Source organism: Cyprinodon variegatus, unplaced genomic scaffold (assembly GCF_000732505.1).
Source record: "Cyprinodon variegatus isolate N-32 unplaced genomic scaffold, C_variegatus-1.0 Scaffold768, whole genome shotgun sequence".
Lineage (NCBI taxonomy): Eukaryota > Metazoa > Chordata > Actinopteri > Cyprinodontiformes > Cyprinodontidae > Cyprinodon > Cyprinodon variegatus.
In genome coordinates, this window is record NW_015151221.1 from 354651 (window position 1) to 373749 (window position 19099).

The 19099-nt window shown below is 37.3% G+C and overlaps 2 protein-coding genes across 6 annotated transcripts in view; both read left to right on the plus strand.

Moving 5' to 3' along the window:
* Positions 1–661: 661 nt before the first annotated feature.
* thumpd2 (THUMP domain containing 2) lies at positions 662–6663 on the plus strand. Of its 2 annotated transcripts, none has more exons than XM_015395943.1 (10): positions 662–800; positions 892–1316; positions 1414–1472; positions 1723–1800; positions 1881–1933; positions 2026–2113; positions 2851–2922; positions 3033–3147; positions 6056–6176; positions 6315–6663. In XM_015395943.1, exons 2-10 carry the CDS (start codon positions 953–955, stop codon positions 6589–6591), a joined length of 1227 nt encoding a protein of 408 aa, XP_015251429.1. In that variant the 5' UTR covers positions 662–800; positions 892–952; the 3' UTR covers positions 6592–6663. The 2 variants fall into 2 exon arrangements, with proteins under 2 accessions (XP_015251429.1, XP_015251428.1); XM_015395942.1 differs by having other exon boundaries at positions 666–800; positions 888–1316; positions 6315–6662.
* Positions 6664–9440: 2777 nt separating this feature from the next.
* Positions 9441–19099, plus strand: part of map4k3 (mitogen-activated protein kinase kinase kinase kinase 3) — a 43486-nt gene continuing 33827 nt past the window's right edge. For all 4 annotated transcript variants that reach the window (XM_015395936.1, XM_015395934.1, XM_015395937.1 and 1 more), the window contains exon 1: positions 9441–9658. In XM_015395936.1, the coding sequence (XP_015251422.1) occupies positions 9563–9658 (96 nt within the window). In that variant the 5' untranslated portion in view covers positions 9441–9562. The remainder of the gene's footprint in view (positions 9659–19099) is intronic.

Genomic DNA, 19099 nt, shown 5'->3' on the forward strand with positions numbered 1-19099 from the left:
ATACCCCCTTAGGGTGTAAGAGGTTAACTTTATTTATCTATTGACTCCTGAACAGTGGTGATTTTTATATAGAGTCAAACTGTGCAGCTTTTCCCTTATTTTCCTAGTTCTTTTAATTTACTTTGTCTTTGTATGTCATATTAAATCAGAATGAGAAGCACATATGTTTTTGGTGTCTGTGTAATAAAATAGGATTAAAGGTATCTAAGCATCATGGGCTTTATACTTTATGTAGCCTGTTTGACATGTAATGGAGCCTCAGCCCCAATGCCATGACAGTTTAGTGACTTTGGCTTTTTCTTCATTGTGCTCATTTATAACTGAGGTAATGTTGAGTTGACATCAAAGAGATTATCAGATATTCATCTGCAGGATTGGTTCTAGTGCAGTGAGGAATGATGCCTCAAGGCAGCCTCAGATAATGCTTTGATGCTTCAAGGTCAAGTTCAGAATTTATTTTATGTATTCATTTAATTTAAATAATCTATTCTGAATAATAGAACCCACACAATATAATTTAAAGCAACTGAATGCAAAGGAGTAGAATGAAGAAATGTTTCTGAGAATGAAGAAACGTTTCTGTAGTCTGCCCTCTAACACAAATAATATTAAAATTGTACCCTGTAAAGCAACCATATAATTTTTTCGTTTTTTATTCCAGGTTTATCAAATTCCTGGGAAGGTGTTATTCAGCTCCTCTGCTAGGATCTACAATGTTTGTGACCTAAAAGCTGCAGAGAGACTTTTCCTTCTGCTTAAGAAAGACTCTCCCATCAAGATGTCCTCATACAATAGTCCAGGTACTAACAAGGCACAAAAAAAAACACAGGGAGGCCTGCGTGTGTTATATTTGTATCCTCACTGGTGCCATTTTGTCTTTTTCCTAGAAAGGAATTCATCTTTCCTACAATCAAGGCTGTTGGGTGACAGATGTCAGTGGATTGGCACTGTAATGACATGGAGTCGCCTGCAGGGGGAGCTGAAAGCAAGCAGAAATGCTGTTAGGATGAGCATGACCCAGGGAGCTAGAGAAAAGGGGAGAGGGAGTAAAAGGCAAAGTGAGGAGGGAGAACTGTGTCACCAAGAGTCCAGGAAGCGTGCATGTGAGTTTACATCGGACGACAGCGATGTAAAAAGACTGAGTGGCAGAGAACAGAGAAGACATGCAACAGAAGTGGAAAAAGAGGATAGTAACAGAGAACTGGAGGAGGTGTGCGCTGTGGATTCACAGAAAGAACTGGAGGGAAATGCGGAAAGATGCAAAAAAGACATGGATGGCTTGGAAAATGATCCTCCTTTGGAAAGTGTGGAAAAAGGTTCGTAAGAGTATAGTTTGCTGAATGCATCACTTGTTTAATCAGAGATATAAAGGGACACCCTGAGGATTAAACTATACATGTCTTTCTCCTTCAGTGTCATTTAGGATTAACTGTAAATGCAGCGGGTCGCTGTCTAGATGCATCACTGCACAGGTAAGAAAAGAGATCTACCATTTTATGCATCTTTATTATTAATTAAAACAATAAAATCGTATCTTTTTGGAGGGAGGAGAAGTTTAAAAAAAATTGCCCCTAATCGTTATTGCATAAAAAAATGCACTGATATCTGCACCAGTGTCTCAAATCGTCATTTGAATTTTGTATAGTTCTCAATGAGGAAACCTCCGAGAGGCATCTGAATAAAAGTTGATAATGTTACCATATTATTGCTGTTTATCTGTAGGAGGTAAGCAAAGTGATGGGAATAGGTTTGAGCCAAATGCTAGGCTGGAAGGCTGACCTGAAGAACCCGAAGCTGGAGGTAAAACCTCGTTATTGAATATTGTTTGCTCATATTTCACTGAATTATACTAAATCAAAATATATGTTATCTCTCTGCAGATTAACGTCTATCTGAGTGACGATTACTGCCTGCTGGGAATCCCACTCACTAGGTTACTTTCCTATCATGCCTCTTTGAAGTAACAGCGGGATCTAATGGATTTGAACTGCTTTAATGCATTGTGGTCTACTTGTTCTTCTTCAGGTCTCCTCTGGCTAATCGTAGCTATATTAAAACCACCGGGCTGAGGTCTACCATCGCCTGGGCCATGGCCTCCCTGGCTCAGATACAGGTGTGAAAACAAACTGCAAGGTTGCAAACTCCTGCAGTCATTGCTTTGAACAATAAGGGATAACAAACTTAGGGAGGACACGTTCCTCCTACAGATTTCTTTGGTTTTTGTTTCCTTTATCACTCTTTTCTATTCCACTTGTCTCATCAGTCAAAATACTAATTTCCCCAGAAGTCTTCAGGATGATCATAACGTTTTCTTCTAAATATGAAATAGAATATGTTGAGTATGTTTTTCATATTGGTGGTTTCCACCCATGAACCCCAGTTGGATGCCATTTTCTGGGCTGCTGTTGATTTAGACGAGATATTGATGCTATTGATATTTGGTAAGCAGCCAACTGAAAGGTTCACCACTGTTCTTGTGAGTAATGGCTCTCACTGTGGATCACTGGAGTCCCAAAACCCTCAGAAATACCTTCTTTTTTTATCCTTTCCAGACTGATGGATGGAAAAGTTTCTCATCTGATTTTAAAATACTTTAGATTACTTTTTTTTATATATCTTTTGCATTTATTTTTTTAATTCTGCTTGACTGATAGTAAAATGATCTTGGTTCAGCTAGAGAAACTAAATAAAAAAAGCTTAGTTAAAATCGTCTTTTTTTTAAGTCAAATGATCGTTATCTTAAATATAATCTGGTTGATGATTAGATCAATTTAGATACGACAAACACAAATCTGCTTAGGCTTTTTTTTTCTTCTGATATTAAAATAGTCATGTGCATGTTTATCCCAGCCAGGTTTTCGTGTACTTGATCCAATGTGTGGGGTAGGAACCATCTTAATAGAAGCTGCAAAAGAACACGAGGTGAGAGCATCAGTCTGCGCATCTCTTTAGAGGTTTAATCTTCCTTAGTTTTTAGCTATTGGAAAAACTGTAAGAAAAAATATCTGATTTGTCGCCATTTGGTTCCAAAGGCTGCCTGTTTTCTGGGGGTGGACGTTGACGATGGACAGCTGCTGAAAGCTGAGAAGAATATTGCATTTGCAGAGCTTTGGAGCAGAGCACACCTTCTGAAAGCATCGTCTCTGGGTACGAACAGCGCTAGAGTATGGAAGTGCATGATGTATTCAGAAAGGCAATTGCTTAGATAACATTGTTTTTTTTCTGGAAAAATATCGCTCTCATATGGCCTTCTAATCCATTTAAAAACTTTTTTTATCTCTCATGGACAATAAGTAATATGTTTTGTTTTTTCTGTTGATAGAAATGGAAAATAGGGTAGAAACGTGAAGAAAAAGGGGACTTACCGGTAACCAAATATGGTACAAAAGCACTACAATTAATCCCACTGATCTTAGAAGCAAAAAACTACATTAAATGAAAGCACATAAAAGGCGACACATAAATGATGAAAACAAAATACCCATTACCCATACCAATATTTCCCTGGTATTCAAATTATTTTACATTCACCGACTTAAAGTTATCCATTGAGAAAGTTTACTGACGTTTCAGTCCTGTTAAAAGGAACAACTTAAAGTAGAGCAAGGAGACTCTTTATTACCAATGCTGGATAACATAGATCTCAGCATATGCAAAACATGTAAAAATATTACTTTAAATAATACACTTAACCTGTGATTTTTACTACTATGAGTAGTAAAGTGTAGTAAAACGTTTCAAACCTTCCTTTTTTGTAGAAACTTTATTCAATTTTTTTTAAACATAAAACAAAAGAACAACCCTCAATTCCACCCACCCTCCCCCTGCTCCATGGATCATGAGCAATAAACATACTGTAAATGAAATACAAAAAGCAAATAACCATCTAAATAAAAAAGTCTGTCTTTACAATTATGGAGTCATGACATCAGATTCCATTTCTTGGATAAATCAGAGAACTGATTGTATCAACTTTTTGTATAGTACCCTGTATGGCCTAAGAAATTCGCTCCAAGATTAGATGCTGAATCAGATCATTAACCCAAAGCTGGAATGAGGGTGGAGATTTGTCCTTCTATTTCCTGAGAATAAGTCGCCTGGCCAAAAGGGTAGCATAAGCTGTCATTATTTTTGCCACTGGAACAACATTTCAAGTGCATGTTATCTAATTATCTTATTTTAAGAGTAAAAATACTCATTCCATTGGCAAACTATCTCATTTACCTACTCAAAATAAGAGTAAATACACTTAATTTAAGAAATATTTACTTATTTATAGATCATTTTTTCAATGAAGGAGCTCTCAGTTCTGCAACAGCCAATGCTAAAAGCTGTAAAAAATGACAAAAGCTTTAAAGAAGCCAAAACCATCTAAATGTTGTTTTTCTGCCTTCAAATTTGGATCTTCAAAAGCAACAACAAGAAACGGCCAAAAAGAGAAAAACAAGGTCTGAGCAGTCTTTGAGAAATTAAAAATACATTTTATCCAACAGAGATGTTAATTTAGCTAGGATCCTTTTGTTTCCCACCTCCTGCACTGAGTCCAGAGGGCATCCAGTCACTGAGCTGGCCTTCCTGATCAGCTTATCCAGCAGCTTTCCATAGCTGCAGATAAGCCACTGCTCCAACAGACAGCTCCATAGAACATGACTGATGCCAAAACGGGGGCATAGAAGGTCTTTAGGAGCACCCCCTGCACTCCAAAAGACCTCTGTCTACTCAGCAGGAAGAGTCTGATCTGACCTTTCTGAAACAGAGCCTCAGTGTTGTGAGTCTAGTCCAATATCAATATTATATCAAGTTCTTCTTCATATGTTTTAAAGGTTTTAAGTTATCAAGACTAAGTAACAAATACATTTTGTCAATATTCTCTACAACAAAGAATCGTCTTCTAAATGTTATCTAAAAGGGGTTCTGCTGGAAGTAATGGAAAGCTTTCCAAATTAGATGAGGAAGCTAATCATTTTGAAAATATATTAAAATAAAGTGTGCTGGAAGAGTACTAAACTGTGTTACCAAATAGTCAATGTCACAAACATGCTGTCCAAGAATAAATCTTAAACCATTTACACGCCACAGGAGGCCCACACCTATTACAGGTCCCCAAACTTATTATTTTCTAAAGGAGCATCTTTAGACATGAGGGATGAAAAGGCATGCCAAAATTGGGTCCATATTTTTAAGGAAGGCTTAACCACTGGGTTACTACAATTTAATCTGAAAAACTCACACGAAGAGAAAAGACAATTAGAAGAAATGTATTTATATGACTTTGTCTTTGGCGCTCAGACCTCACCAGGAAACATAGCGCTCAATTTTGATAGATACGTATGAACAGAAGCAAAGAATAGGGCTGTTCCCCCCAGGCCTGAAACTGGAGGTGGGGTGGAGATAGATGAAGTTGGTCAGTCTGTAGACTGCTGGTTAGCAAGACGGTCTGCTGAGCTTTATGGGGAGATCCAGTGGACTGCATGAGCTGATACTAGAGCTTCACTCAGGGACCTGGAAGATGGAAGTCCAGCTTGGATAACACAGGTTGAGAGAACCTGTCCATGATGAGCAAGCATGAAACGACAGTGGAGAGGAAAAACTACCTGTTGAAAAGGGGTCATCTGAATGAAGTCACATAGCGCAACCACCGCCTGCCCACAGGAGAAGACTAGCTGCAGATCGTACGTCTTTAAAGATGAACTTTGGATGCCGATTGGCTTTTTGCTGATTGCTCTCCTTCATCCAATCGGATGAAGGAGAGCAATCAGTTTCTTCAGTTGAACTTCCGCCTAGGCTCCATTGTACAGATAAATGTTCAGAAAAAGACAGCTTTATTGCAAGCTAAGGCATCTAAAGGCTTACCTTTCAAAACTTCTCATTTTGTGTCTAAGCAGCTCTAATGGCAAGTTAGTTTGGTTAAAAAATACTTTTTTTTTTTTTTTTTTAGTTGCATATTTTTTTCACTCCTCCTGGGTCAGAATCATTGTTCAGAAGTAGGATGTGATTCTTGCGTTGTGTCTAATATTACTTTATTGTCCCGTTTTGTTTCTCTTTGTCTCGACAGTGTTGCCTTTGCCCAGTGCCAGTGTTGATGCTGTTGTCTGTGATTTACCATTCGGCAGGAAGTTTAGCACCAGAGAAAATATGGCTGAGAAGCTTCCACTCATCCTCCGAGAGATGGAAAGGTTTGTTTTCTTTAGTATACTGTATAGCATTCCTTGGACATGAGTCATTTTAAGTTCTTTAAAACATTTTGGATGTTATAAACAGACTTGGAAAGAAATGTTTAAATTATAATTAATTCCAGATGTTTGTTTTTCTAGAGTCCTTTGTGTTGGTGGAACTCTAGTGGTGCTCCTGAGTCCTCAGTTGTCTTTTCTCCTGAAAAAACTTTTACAAACACGGACTGGACCAAAGGAAAACGAGGAAGCAGAGTCACACGCTGGCATAAATAACTGCCTTCCTTCCTCCTCAGAGAAGCAATCCTCATCTTCACAGGAAGCTTTGAATTTTTCAACTCTTAGACACCAAAGCACACAGAGAGTAAGCTTGGGGTTAATAGATGGACTGATCCATAAATACATCAAAACACTTGATTAGGATTAAAAATAACATTTTTAATCATATAATGCTCTGTCATATCTGAGAAATTAGTTCTTATTTGAAATGCTGTATTTTTGTGTTTAAACTATAAATAAAAAATCTACTTGAATTAAACTCTAAACTCTCTTTCAAAGATTTCCCATTTTTATCAAACGCTATGAATGAAAATTTAAATATTTCATGAAGCGTTTCAGAACTTTTTTAATGTTATGGAATATTATAAATTTTTCACAGAGTTCTGCCTCAACTTTTTTGTTTTACTCTTCTTTTTAAGAATTGTTATATCATTAGATGCTCTTTTCAAAATAAATTGTTATGCTAAATAAATCAATATGTGAAAATTAAAATGAGCTGAACGTGCTAAACTTATTTGATTAAGCTACATTAAAAGGAGCCTATTAACAACCTAAAACATGTTAAATCTTTTGAATTGTGTCTTTTTACAAGAAAACTTATCATTTCTCCACTTGGTGAAAAAAAAAGGCTGAATCAGATGTTTTCTACCCTGTTTTTTTTTTTCTGACACTTTCATCAACAAGACTAGAATCAAGTCAAGTTCATACATTCCTTTTGATCTAACAATGGAATCAAATTTCCTTTATTAGATTAGAGCGGAGTTAATCCAAAGGGTTATAGGATCGTTGCACAGTCGCAATAACCTGAATTAATAATTAATTTTCTTTGATCATTTTCTAATATTTATTCAATATATTTATGAAATATCATTATAGATTACAACTGACAGGTGATTTCTGTGCATATACAGACTTAAATTTCCTATCTATTTGTAGGTTTTGTATGTTTCACCAATTTTAGTGATCAAGTTTTTATATTGTTAAAAGATGTTTAGAATTGTTCATTAAAATATCAATACTTTTTATGAGGACCTAAAGCTCTAGGTCCTTATATGCTGACGTGGATCTAGAGCAAAAAAAGAAAAAATCAACTCTGGAAAAGGATAATTTTATTAATTGTATTTTCAGTGTAGATAATTGTACATTGTATAAAGATAAAATTAGAAATAGCTATTTAGTAAAATAAAACATTGCAAAGTTTATCACCATTACCACAGTCTTTTTTTTTTTATCTCTGCTTCTGTCTCCTTGAACGCCAGTCGGCCCCAGCAGATGGAAAAGGAACTTTTCCTCTCAACTGTTTTGCTGTGAGGGATTACACGAGTCGATGCAGTCAACTGGTTTTCCATAGATAGAAAACTTTGAACCAATCTGACTGTAGGATCTGGTTGAATTTTCTCTGTAAAGTGCCTTGAGATGACATGTTGTGAATTGGCACTATATAAGTAAACTAAATTAGACTGATCCATTGCTAAAAAAAACAAAAGTATGTATAAAAACTATATACTTGGCTCAAAAAATAAAGGGAACACTCAAATATCACATCCCAGATCTGAATGAATGAAATATTCTCATTGTTCTGTACAAATCTGAAAGTGCTGACAACAAACTATTTAAAAAAAAGATCAATGGAAGTCAAACCAATAGAAGCCTTGATTAGGAGTCGCACCAAAAAATAAAGTGGAAAAAACACACTTTGATTTAATTTCCTTAAAACAGGTAAAAATGAGGCTCAGTATTGTGTGTGTTCTTCCTACAGTCCTTTGTTTCAATGCCTTTATCTTGCAGGAACTGCTGACACACTGCAGCAATATGAGATCTAACATTGTCCTGTATTAGGAGGAACCAGAGGCCAGCCATACCAGCATATGGACTCACAAAGGGGCCTGAGGATCTCATCTCAGTACCTAATGGCAGTCAAGCTACCTCTTGCAAACACATGGAGGGCTGTCTTGTCCTCCAAAGAAAAACGGCCCCCCCTTTACTGACCCACTGTCAAACTGGTCATTCTGAAGTCAATATTCAGGCAGCAGATCTATCTATCTATCTATACAGATCTATATATATATATATATATATATATATATATATATAGATATATATACATATGTGTGTATATATGTAGATATATGTATGTAGTATATATATATATATATATATTAGAAAAGACTTGATGGGTGGTTTCAGCTCTCTTTGGCGCCTCCTTTGGTTTGGTTGTCCTAAGGCTGCCAGCCACACCAAACCTTTGGTCATCATTGACTATTTTTTTAAAACTTTGGATTTGGTCTTCATCTCTCTTTCAAAGTACTAGAAAAAATTATTTTATGTATATACATTTTTGCCAGTTTATCAATTTCAAAAAGACTGAGTTCTTGTCTTTTATGAAAAAAAAAATATAATTAAATGTATCTACTGATTAATAAATGCTCAGTTTCAAGCTAGGCTCTGATAAATAAAAAATGTGTGTGTATATATATATATATATATATATATATATATATATATATATATATATATATATATATATATATATATATATATATATATATATACTGTATATTATCATCCTAGATGTCAACTGGGTTTCTATAGTAACTTATTATGTTGAAGCACATTTCTGCCATTGTTAAATTAAACTCATTTTAGCATCATTTTTTACACTTAGACACAAAGACAACACGCATCTTGGTGATTTATTTTCTTTCACACTTAAACGTTTCAAACTTAAACGTATTAAACTGTCAATTGTTGTTCACTGATTACAAAACTGTAATTTCACCATTATTGAATAACTAATAAATTAAAAGTAAGTAATGAGATTCATATGCCTAAAGCCAAACATGACCCCCTATTATTTACCTATCATTGATTTAAAAGTTTAATTCTGTCGAACTAAGTAAGTATTGAGCATTTCCATCATTTCCTTTGACAAACAACCTAGGAAGGGAAGGGAAGGCCAGGGTCTCCACTGCGCATGCGCCAAGCGCAGTGGAAGCCATGTTGGATCTACACTGGATCCTGGTTGGGATTTTCTAACGCCGTATGTTTTTCTTTAAAGAAATCCAATTTTCGTGCTTTTGTCGGGGTTCGTCGGCCGAACTCGATCGTAAACGATGAACTCCAGTGTCGACCTGTCCCGGCGGAATCCGCAGGAGGATTTTGAGCTGATCCAGAGGATAGGAAGTGGCACATACGGAGATGTATACAAGGTAAAAAAAAAAAAAAAAATAGCAGGGAGGGAGGCTTGCACCGAGTTCCTTTATCGGACAGGCTCTTCAAACGTTATGTACTTGTTTTCTTCTGCCCGTTGCAGATATTTGTACGAGTTTTTTTGTTTTTTACAAAAACATCAAAGGCCTGTCGTTTATTATACTATGTGTGTCGTGTTTTATTTCACCTATTCATGTTCTAATTCCATTGTCGGACATAAGATTACGGGTTGTCGATGTCTGTGTTCAGCTTCTTCTAGCTTAAAGCCGCTATTTCTAATAGTATTTGTCTTAAAGGTTAAAGCTATATATTTTTCTTTCTGGGGTCAAACATCCAAGGAGTCCGAAAAAAACAAATCCCTCAAGCTAGCTGTGAGGATGGTTGTTTACTTGTTGATGGGACGTTTTAAGCTAGCTGTCCGACTACAGGCGCAGGTACCCTTATAGCATACTGAAGCTAGCGAGTAGCTAGGCTGTTTTTTTGGAAACCTTATTCTTTATAACTTATGATTTTTATTCTTTATATGTTTCCGAGCACAGGAAATCGATTTAAGACTCGAAATGGCTAAAATGTTATCGGCTTCTGGGCCGAACTCTGTTCTTTTTGACTTCTACGTTAACTCTGATTTTAACCTATAGATATTTGCTAACTATGATCACAAAGGAAGTTTAATTTAAATGTTTTAATGGACTTTGGGTGAAATTAGTTTGGGTCTTGATCTTTCCAGGCCCCTCTTTGGAAGCAATCTGTGATTCAAAGTTGAATCAGAATCAAATTAATTTAAAATAAATACAATCAGGCACAATAAAGTTGGAAAAATAGTATATAATATAATATATTGTCTTAAAAAAAAAAAGTGAAAATATATTTCACTTTTTATTTTTTAAATATATTATCTTTAAAAAAAGTGAAAAAATATTTCACTTTTTATTTTTTTAAGATTTCCTAATCTACACACCAAACTTTGTGATAGGACAGTTATTTCTCTCTAATTTAGAATTGGCAGCTCAGAGGCACAAAATCTAAATATATAACTAAACTAAAACGTTTTTAAATCTAACTATGTTACAACTGGCAAATGAAACAATGCATGTCACTAATTACTTGAAATATTTAAACTAATTAGCATGATCTATTGATGCTATTTTGTTTTTTTTTTTAATATATCTTGATAAACCACACTAAATGTGAGATTAAATGTGTAATTTAGTCTGGCCCCGATGAATGAGACATTGGAAGATTGTTGATAAGAACAACCCCTTGTTTTTCAAACCATGTCTGTGCCTATTGGCCAACGCTCTGACCAATGAGCTCAACTGACTGCTGGTGGTGGAGTGTAAACAAACAGCCTGTTGGTAAAACGGCGAATAGGTCCTCCTTAAAAATGAATGAGCGTAGAGCCTCTTCCTGCTCATGTTTCAATGAAAAACCCAAGTCTAATCATTTCAAAGCTGATTCCAAAGCTGAGTCAACTAGGACTGTTCAATAGTTGTTGACATCTTCCTTGTTGTGCTTTCTCCAGAGTCACGCAGCTTTGTCGTCACGCCCTCAAAATCCCGCCTGCTACGCATCCAAAAGTTCTAAAAACATCTCTGCATTGTGATTGGCCCGCCGGTTCTAGGGCCTGGGGCATTTATCGAGGCTAGACCAACTCGTAGGCAAAAATGATTTTGGCTGCTGGGGCTAGTTTACTAGGCTAGGTAATCTGTACATTTTGTGATGAAACCAGTTAGTGGCTTGTGCACCAGACTCTGATGTTATTGACTTACTGTTCTAGAGGAGGTGAACATTTGTAGTTCAGTCCCCCACACATCTGTTTTAAAGCTCCACCGAAGGATCAGTGTTTCGTTCCCTGAAGTTTTTTTTTTCCCTTATCTTTTTGCATATTGTAAACTTTTGTGCTTAAACTAATGAAGATGGGAGTATCGGCCTAATGGTTAGGGGCATAGAGCTTGGAATCCTAAGGTTCTGAGTTCGAGCCTCACTCCCACATACAGCCACTCCGGGTCTCTGAGCAAGACCCTTAAGGGTAGATTAGACTTCTGCAACCGCTCACATGAAATGTCGCTTGGGTCTGGTTGCGAACCAGTTTTGCTGGTATGCTTCTGCACTGTCGGTCTGGAATTTCTAGGGACGCACAGCAGTTTCCGCCAAAGTGCAAGGGGGAGCCTATTGGAGAACTTCGGCGGTGGCGGCGGGAGTGTTTATCTTCCAAAACAAAAATGGCGGGTCTGAATGTTTCACAGAGATGGTTCTAAAGTTGCTAGACATCGAAAAGGGAACAGGTTCTGTTAATGGAGTTGGCAAAAAGGCAGATTAACCTTTCATCGTAGTTGTCCATTGTTCCTCGTTCTTTAAAAATGGTGCATCCCGGCATGGAATCGAGAAGGACGACTGTCACTACCCGATCCGTCCCAGAGGCACAATCCGTCCTGCGCATGTGCAAACAGACGTACATCTGAGTGTCCATAAATACTGTAATTATGGTACTAAAACTACTTATTTCTATCCTTAACTCACTAAAGAATGCTAATATTTATCTTTAGAAAATGCTTTATAAATTTTGTGAGACAATTTTTATGCTTGTCACATTTGTTTCGTTAAACTGCTTCTCTGGTGTCTTTATCAGACACGCTCAGAGCTGTCTGGCAAAGTATGATTAAACCATGTTTATCTGCATTTTAGTTGTTTCTTTCTTTAGATTACGCGCTATATAACATAAGGTTAAAACTAAGCGAAAACATTAAACTCAAAGTTAGCCACTGGAGGTTGCGAGGGATCCCATTTCCGGTGCAGATTGGGCAGAGACGAGTGATAAAGCAGAAATGATTTTAAGGCATTTATTTTCTCAGGAAATACATTGTTAACCTTTAACACATTATATTTTAGTATGTTTACTATTTTTGGTTAGGGAAAACGTAATTTAAGTATTTTTAACAAAATAAAACCGAGGATGATCCGGATGTATATCTTGATATGCATACACAAAGGAGCTGACCTCTCATGCGCAGAATGGTTCTGGGACAGATCGGGTCGTGACAACGACCACACCGACAGCCAGAAAGGTATACCAAGGACCAATCACAGCTGCTTTTTGTCCGCGCACTTCTTCTTGAGGTCTGCGTGGGTTTGTGACCATCCAACGCGTAGTCAGGATTTTTTTTTTTTTGGTGCACAGAGACAGATTTGACAAAGCAGAGGCTATGCATCAGAGGCATAAATTGGCCTTTAACCCCCGATTGCTCCCCAGCTGCCCCATGAATGCAGCCAACTGCTTGATGGGTTAAATGCAGAGGTACATTTCTCCAAATTGAGATCATTAAAGTTCAATTCATTTATTTTTTTAATCCTTGTTTGTTTCTTACTTCCATATCTTTGTCCAACTTGAGGCTGATAAGTCATACTGAATACCCTCAGAAGGACTGCATCAGGGATCTAATGCCCCTGCCAAACTTGTGACAAACTGATTAATGATCAGCGAGTTAAAAGTCATTCCTGGAATCCAAATAATAATGATAAAGCTTTACAAAACAAGAGGGGAATTCATTGCTTATATCAAATAGTCGATTTGGGAGTCCTTTTGTGTTGCATGGATGATAATGACATTACGCAGGGCATGCTCGCATTAATAACAAGGGTTTGCCGCATATCGGAGCCCCAACCTTAAACTGCTGGATTAAAGGATGTGCTGTAAGCACCAGGCCGTTTGGTAAGCCATGGATGCCTATATTTGGTTCTACCACTATGCGAAAAAAAGTGAGGCTCCGATAGGAATGTTTGAGCAGGAAACAAAGCATGAACTCGACTAGTTTGTTTGCTCCTCTGTTTGTAGCCCTGCCTCTCTTTCTGTCTTTGTAACTGAGGAGGGGGATTGGTTAAAGTAGGGGACAAGCCCTTTGACCAGCAGATCACATCTTTGATCCTCCAAAGAATTTGCCTTTAGGGAACCACTTGTGCCTAATTATTTTTGCTGCTTTCCCTATCCTTAAAGACCAGTTTAGTCTATTCTGGAATTTTAACACTGGTTTCATTTAACTGTGGAGGCCATAGATCCAAAAATCAGTATATATTCTGTTCTCAGTACTGATCAGATTCAGCTAAATGCTTTAACTGATGCCGATTTTTGATTTTATTTTTTAAGCCTAAAAATTAATTAACCTGAAACTATAGTATATCAAACACTAGCCTTCATTTGGCTAAAGCAATCTAGTTTATTATTGTAACTGTGTCCCACTTAACACATTTGTTATTGACAGTTCAGATGGTGTATTAGCTTGTGTTGGCAGATAAAGCCTTAAGCTTTTTTAGATTCCATCAGTCTCTATTAAACCATTGTCTTCCTCCTGCTAGCAATATTTTCAGACACATCAGCTTAAGGTTCTTCTAACGCTAGCTTAATTTACCGTCTGTTTTGATCATTTGTATTGTTTGGTTTGGATAAACTGGTTGTTCTGACCAAACACCTTTGGGAATATAAGAGCAGATGCTGCCATTTTGACTCTCCTCCAACTAGGAACATTTAACCTGGAGGAATGTATGATTGACAGACAGATTATTGATATATTGACAGACAAATATATATATATTTTTAATCTTAAATGGAAAATGTTTACTTATTTTTTACATTTTGACATAACTGCTCTAAGTAGGTTGCTCTGTCACCTAAAGGCATGTTTTAAAGTCTTTATACAGCATTTAACAATTAATCGATTACTAAATTAGTTGAAGATTATTTCAATAATTGATTAATCGCGACTAATCCTATTGTTTTAGCCTTAATGTGTATACAGAATAGTTAAAGTTTTGTTGTGGGAAAGTAGGAGGTCCATAAAAAAAATTTGACTCTATAGATTAAATTGGTTGGATGTTAAAGTTCATGTGTAAGAGTAAACTGACAAATACTTCTGTTCATATCGTATATCGGGGTGGTTCTGGTTACCCAGATGCAGAGAAAACTTAGAGAAAGTGTTTTTATTTCTGCTTTACGAGCAGAGCAGCATGTTTTGGACGTCATAAGCGTCAGTTACTCGTGTTTCAGCTGCTTTCTTTTCACCTCTCACCTGAACTGAAGGCTGTCTGGGGGGCTGTGTGAACTGTTCACGTGACAGACAATACATGCTTTCACTGTGAAAATCCTCACAAAGGATTTCTAAATATCTAAACCGCCATCTTTTAAACATCAATTACAGAAGGTTGTATTCCATAACCTGCTGTATGATCAATGGTACTAAAGATGCAAAGGAAGTCGTTTCATTTCGGCTTTAAGAAAAATCTGCTCACAGTTGAACTCAATTACACACTTGCAAGGCCTGTAGTTGGATTAGTTCAAACCTCCGCTCCAGGATGCTTGTGATTACCACTCCTACATTTAGATCAAGTACATAAAGATAACGCCTGTCAGCGATGAGCCTGGCATTCAGTCAAAGCTGCTAAAACCGCCAAACAAACTGATTTGTCACTTTATTCGGCTGGAGCAGAGAAACGGCTCCTTGCTCACTTTGCATTCCCACATTATTAATTAGTGCCTGAAGAAAAAAAAAAAAGAAGCTGTTTAAACAAAGGCATGTATGAGCTTGATGCATTGCTGCAAAGTCACGATAAGCCGCTTCAGTGGCGTTGCTTTGTCAATCTGCCTTTACTTGTTGCGCTGCACAAGACTTGAGATCAAATATTTACCTCCACACTGACGTTGCATTTCTTCTGTTTAGGCTGGGGATGCTTCAAGTTTAGAAATGGGAAGCAAGGTGGTGATTTGTTATTAAGTCAGTTTATTAGCAGATTATATGCAAGGAACAAGTAACATATCTTTGTATTATTGTTGTTATTTTGGAAGCTAAAGGCTGGCAGCACACCTTTTTTAATCCTTGCTGAGTCACATTACCCCTATGACCAGTCCCTTATAAATCTCATCAAGTCTGCATGATCACTGCTGGCATGCAACAACCTGTTTTGTGTGCAAAATGATCCTTCCAACCCTACTAAAACACCCTTTTTCAAACTATAAGAGCAACTTTAAACATTGGGCTGGATCTGCTGTCTCATTATGGAAACAACGGCTGTTAAAGCTTTTTAATTAGCTTCCTCTGTAAACTTCACCTGACGTATAGGAATTCTGATCTCCTCAGCAGTTATAAATGCGGTGAGGATAATGGGTTCCTGTGGCCAGAGCTCACTGTGCATAACATGTGGCACAGCTTGGCTGCGGTGGTGCAGGAATTCAGTGATCTGTACTTCCTGTGTCTTTTTTTTTTTTTTTTTTTCGGTGCGTGCATTCGTCTCCTATTGTTTTTCACAGTCTTAACAGAGGAAGGCGTTAGGGCCAAGAGCGGTTGTGTGAAACGCACAGAGAATGGCCACGCAGACACAGATGGCTGGCAAGTCACTGTCGAAGCGGCTGCCGAGCAGCTATCCTGTTTTCCTCCTCTTGTTTGCTCGTCCACATGGATACATATGGAAGTTAAGGTAGCTCGGATGATAGCTTTGGCAGCTGTGTCTCTGATCTACTGTTCAAATTAAGATTTGCATGAATTGGTCTCCCCTGTTTCTGCATTCTGTTTATAACCACTAGTATTGTTCAGTTCTTGGCCTTTGACACAAACCTGTGACGAAGCAAAAGCAGATTTATAAGGCAGTAATGGAGCGAATGACTCGTGGTAGGAGGTTTCCGTTACTTCAGGTTTAAGGGATAAATGTAGGGAAACGTAGAGATGAGGGATTTTATTGGCTGAGGCGACTCGTCTCTGCAGTCCAGCTCTAAGCTGAAGTCTGACAAGTGAAAATGCCAGTGGACCTCCGCCAGGAACTGAATGTTTTATTTACAGCGCTATGCTAATGTGTTTGGACTGCAGACCTCTGCTCAGGAGGTAAATTAGATGGGCCATTTTGGCTGCCATCAGACCTATTGCTTCATTTTAAAAAGTTTTTATTTCTTTTCTGTTTGTTTCAAATTTGTACACAAAAATAAGAATATAACTTATTTTTTCCCCTCCATATTTTTAATTCATGAGTAACTTGTTTAGACAAGTAGTTATTGTAGGCTTCATGTGGCATGCTGAGAGTGCAGACATTATTTATTTGGTCTCATGGCAAATGGAAGAGCTATTATTGAAGAGATAATGCTGTTTTTCCTTTTCTTCTTTTTCCATCCTAGAAATCTGCTTTGTATCATAGTTGGAAATTCACTCATTCCACTCATTTTCCATTTTTATCTGTCGCCGAAAGTTTAGGAAACTTTTAAAGCAGGTTTTTGAAGAAAGTTAAAGCATAAAAGTGAAAAAACAAAGAAACAGTGTCTTAAATATCTTGGTTTGGATTAGTTTGAAATTTAACTGCGGGAAATCAAATAGTTCTAAAATGCAAACTGTTTGAATTTATTTCTCCTTCATTTCTTTAGAAAAACTTCAAGCCTCTTATGACTTTTAATTAATATTAAACATTTTGTTGATGGGCTTCAGTGGTTTTCAGTAGTAGTTGCATCCTCTGACAGTTCTTGCTGTCACACCTTGACGATTTAGACCAGCATATGCCTGGCATACAGAAAATCTGGCAAAAACGCTGGCATACGTTGGATTATCGGAAGGTTTTGTATAAGTTATGAGCACGCAGAAACACGTCGCCATACAGCAAGTACATCAACACGTATTTCCTGACGTATGCCAGCGTCTGCTCATACGTGGGCCTTAAATTACAGCTAAGTTATCTAATCGTTGACATATGTTCAGTGTAAGTTACTCAGAAGTTGTGTCGCCCAGCTTTTCCAAAATCTATGAGTAACTTGCGCATAACTTCTGCGTAACTTATCAAGAACTTATCTCGAATGCATATCAACGTATTTGAAGTGTTCCAACATGTTTCCAACGTACAGCTATTGTATAATGGTGTATTGGCAGTGTTTCGGTATAAAAGGTCTGTCACAATATTGAATCATTGTTTCCTGTAAAAGGATGCATACAAAATGTTTACTCAGAAAATCGGATTGATTAGCTGTACCAGGTGAAAAACATTTTGCATAATGGCATTATCCTGCCATTACTATGCTTCACCCACAGTGTTTATTGGTCAGTCACTGTGTTTTCTTATTTGACCAGCGAACCTTTTTTCCACTTTTGCTGTTCCAGTTTCTTGACTGGTTGGAGATTAAGATCTTTTATGGCTTTCTTCTTTCTGTTTTCTCAGGGTGGATGTTAATAGAGCAGCACTAATGATTCAGGGCCACCTGGTACCGCTATAGAGGCACATTTTTTTCCGTTTGCAGCTTTACAGCTCCTCCAAAGTGGCTGTGGGGCTCTTTTCTGCTTTTCTGATTAATAATCTGGCAGCTGTGTGTGAAGTGTGTGTTTTGTGAAGTCTGAGTGGTGCTAACTGCTGCTTACATTTGTCTTTATGCCCACCCCTTTTTAGTTAAATTGTTTTAAAATCAAGCTGCCTTAACTCCTATTGGTCAAGTAGAAAACCTGATTACAAAAAAAAGATGATTTGATTTTAAATTTTCCTTATAAAACAAGCCCACATCTTCAGGTTATTGGAGGAAAATGGTTTCTTTTGTAGTGTATGGATTGTTCTCTGCCATGTTCCCACATTCAAGTTCTTTATTTTTATTTCTCTCCGCCTGAGTGGGCGGCTCTTTTGTTGAATGACAGGTTTTGCCAATTCTACACCCTTGGCTGATTCAAGTGCTTGCTTCACCTGTTTCACCAGCAGCGGCGGTGGGATTAGTAATAACTAAGTAACATAGACGATAAGATCAGGAACAGGGAGAGCTGCACCTTTGCACTTTACTGACATGTTATGGAGTTATTTTTTAAATTGCATCCTCAGAACAAGTATAAAAAACACTTATTTTGGTAGAGGGGGAATATTTTTAGTGAACTTGAAACTTTCGACTCTGATGTTAGAGATGAACAGCGTATTGATCATAAATCTCTTACAGAAGTCTCCTCAGGGAGTGTAACTAGTTTCGGACTGTTTTCATTTCGCCTCAGGTTAGACTTCAACTGCCCAGCCGACCTGGAACAAAGTAAAGCTGAAATAATAATTTAATCATTTTGGTCAGTCTGACGAAGGGATGGTAGGCAAATAATAACCTGTAAAGATGAACTACTTAGTTTGTGTGGATTTTAAATTTGTAACATGGAACAATTATACAATTTAAATGACTGTTGTAATATTATTGGTTAAAGGTTTATTAATGTCAGTGTGTTTCGTACTTATACAGCAATGGGACGCACTAAATGTTGGTTTTTATATCCAAAGCGTTCTGAACTAACATTTTAATTAAACTCTTATGGGATACTTAGCCTGTTGAATACAGTCTCATAGTAGCTGATGCCCACACAAGACCACATGACATCGCTTCAAAGGTCAAAGCTTAGAGAGAAAAGAAATGAAAAGGCATTACTCTGGATTTTCGAATTCCATGCTGGTTTCTCTCAATCAAAAAC

Excerpts from the sequence above, each read along its gene's own strand:
- thumpd2 (XM_015395942.1), top strand. The coding sequence starts at position 779 with ATGTCCTCATACAATAGTCCAG. Across the intron at positions 1,473-1,722 it reads CTAGATGCATCACTGCACAG|GAGGTAAGCAAAGTGATGGG; the intron begins GTAAGAAAAGAG and ends GTTTATCTGTAG. Across the intron at positions 2,923-3,032 it reads AAGCTGCAAAAGAACACGAG|GCTGCCTGTTTTCTGGGGGT; the intron begins GTGAGAGCATCA and ends TTGGTTCCAAAG.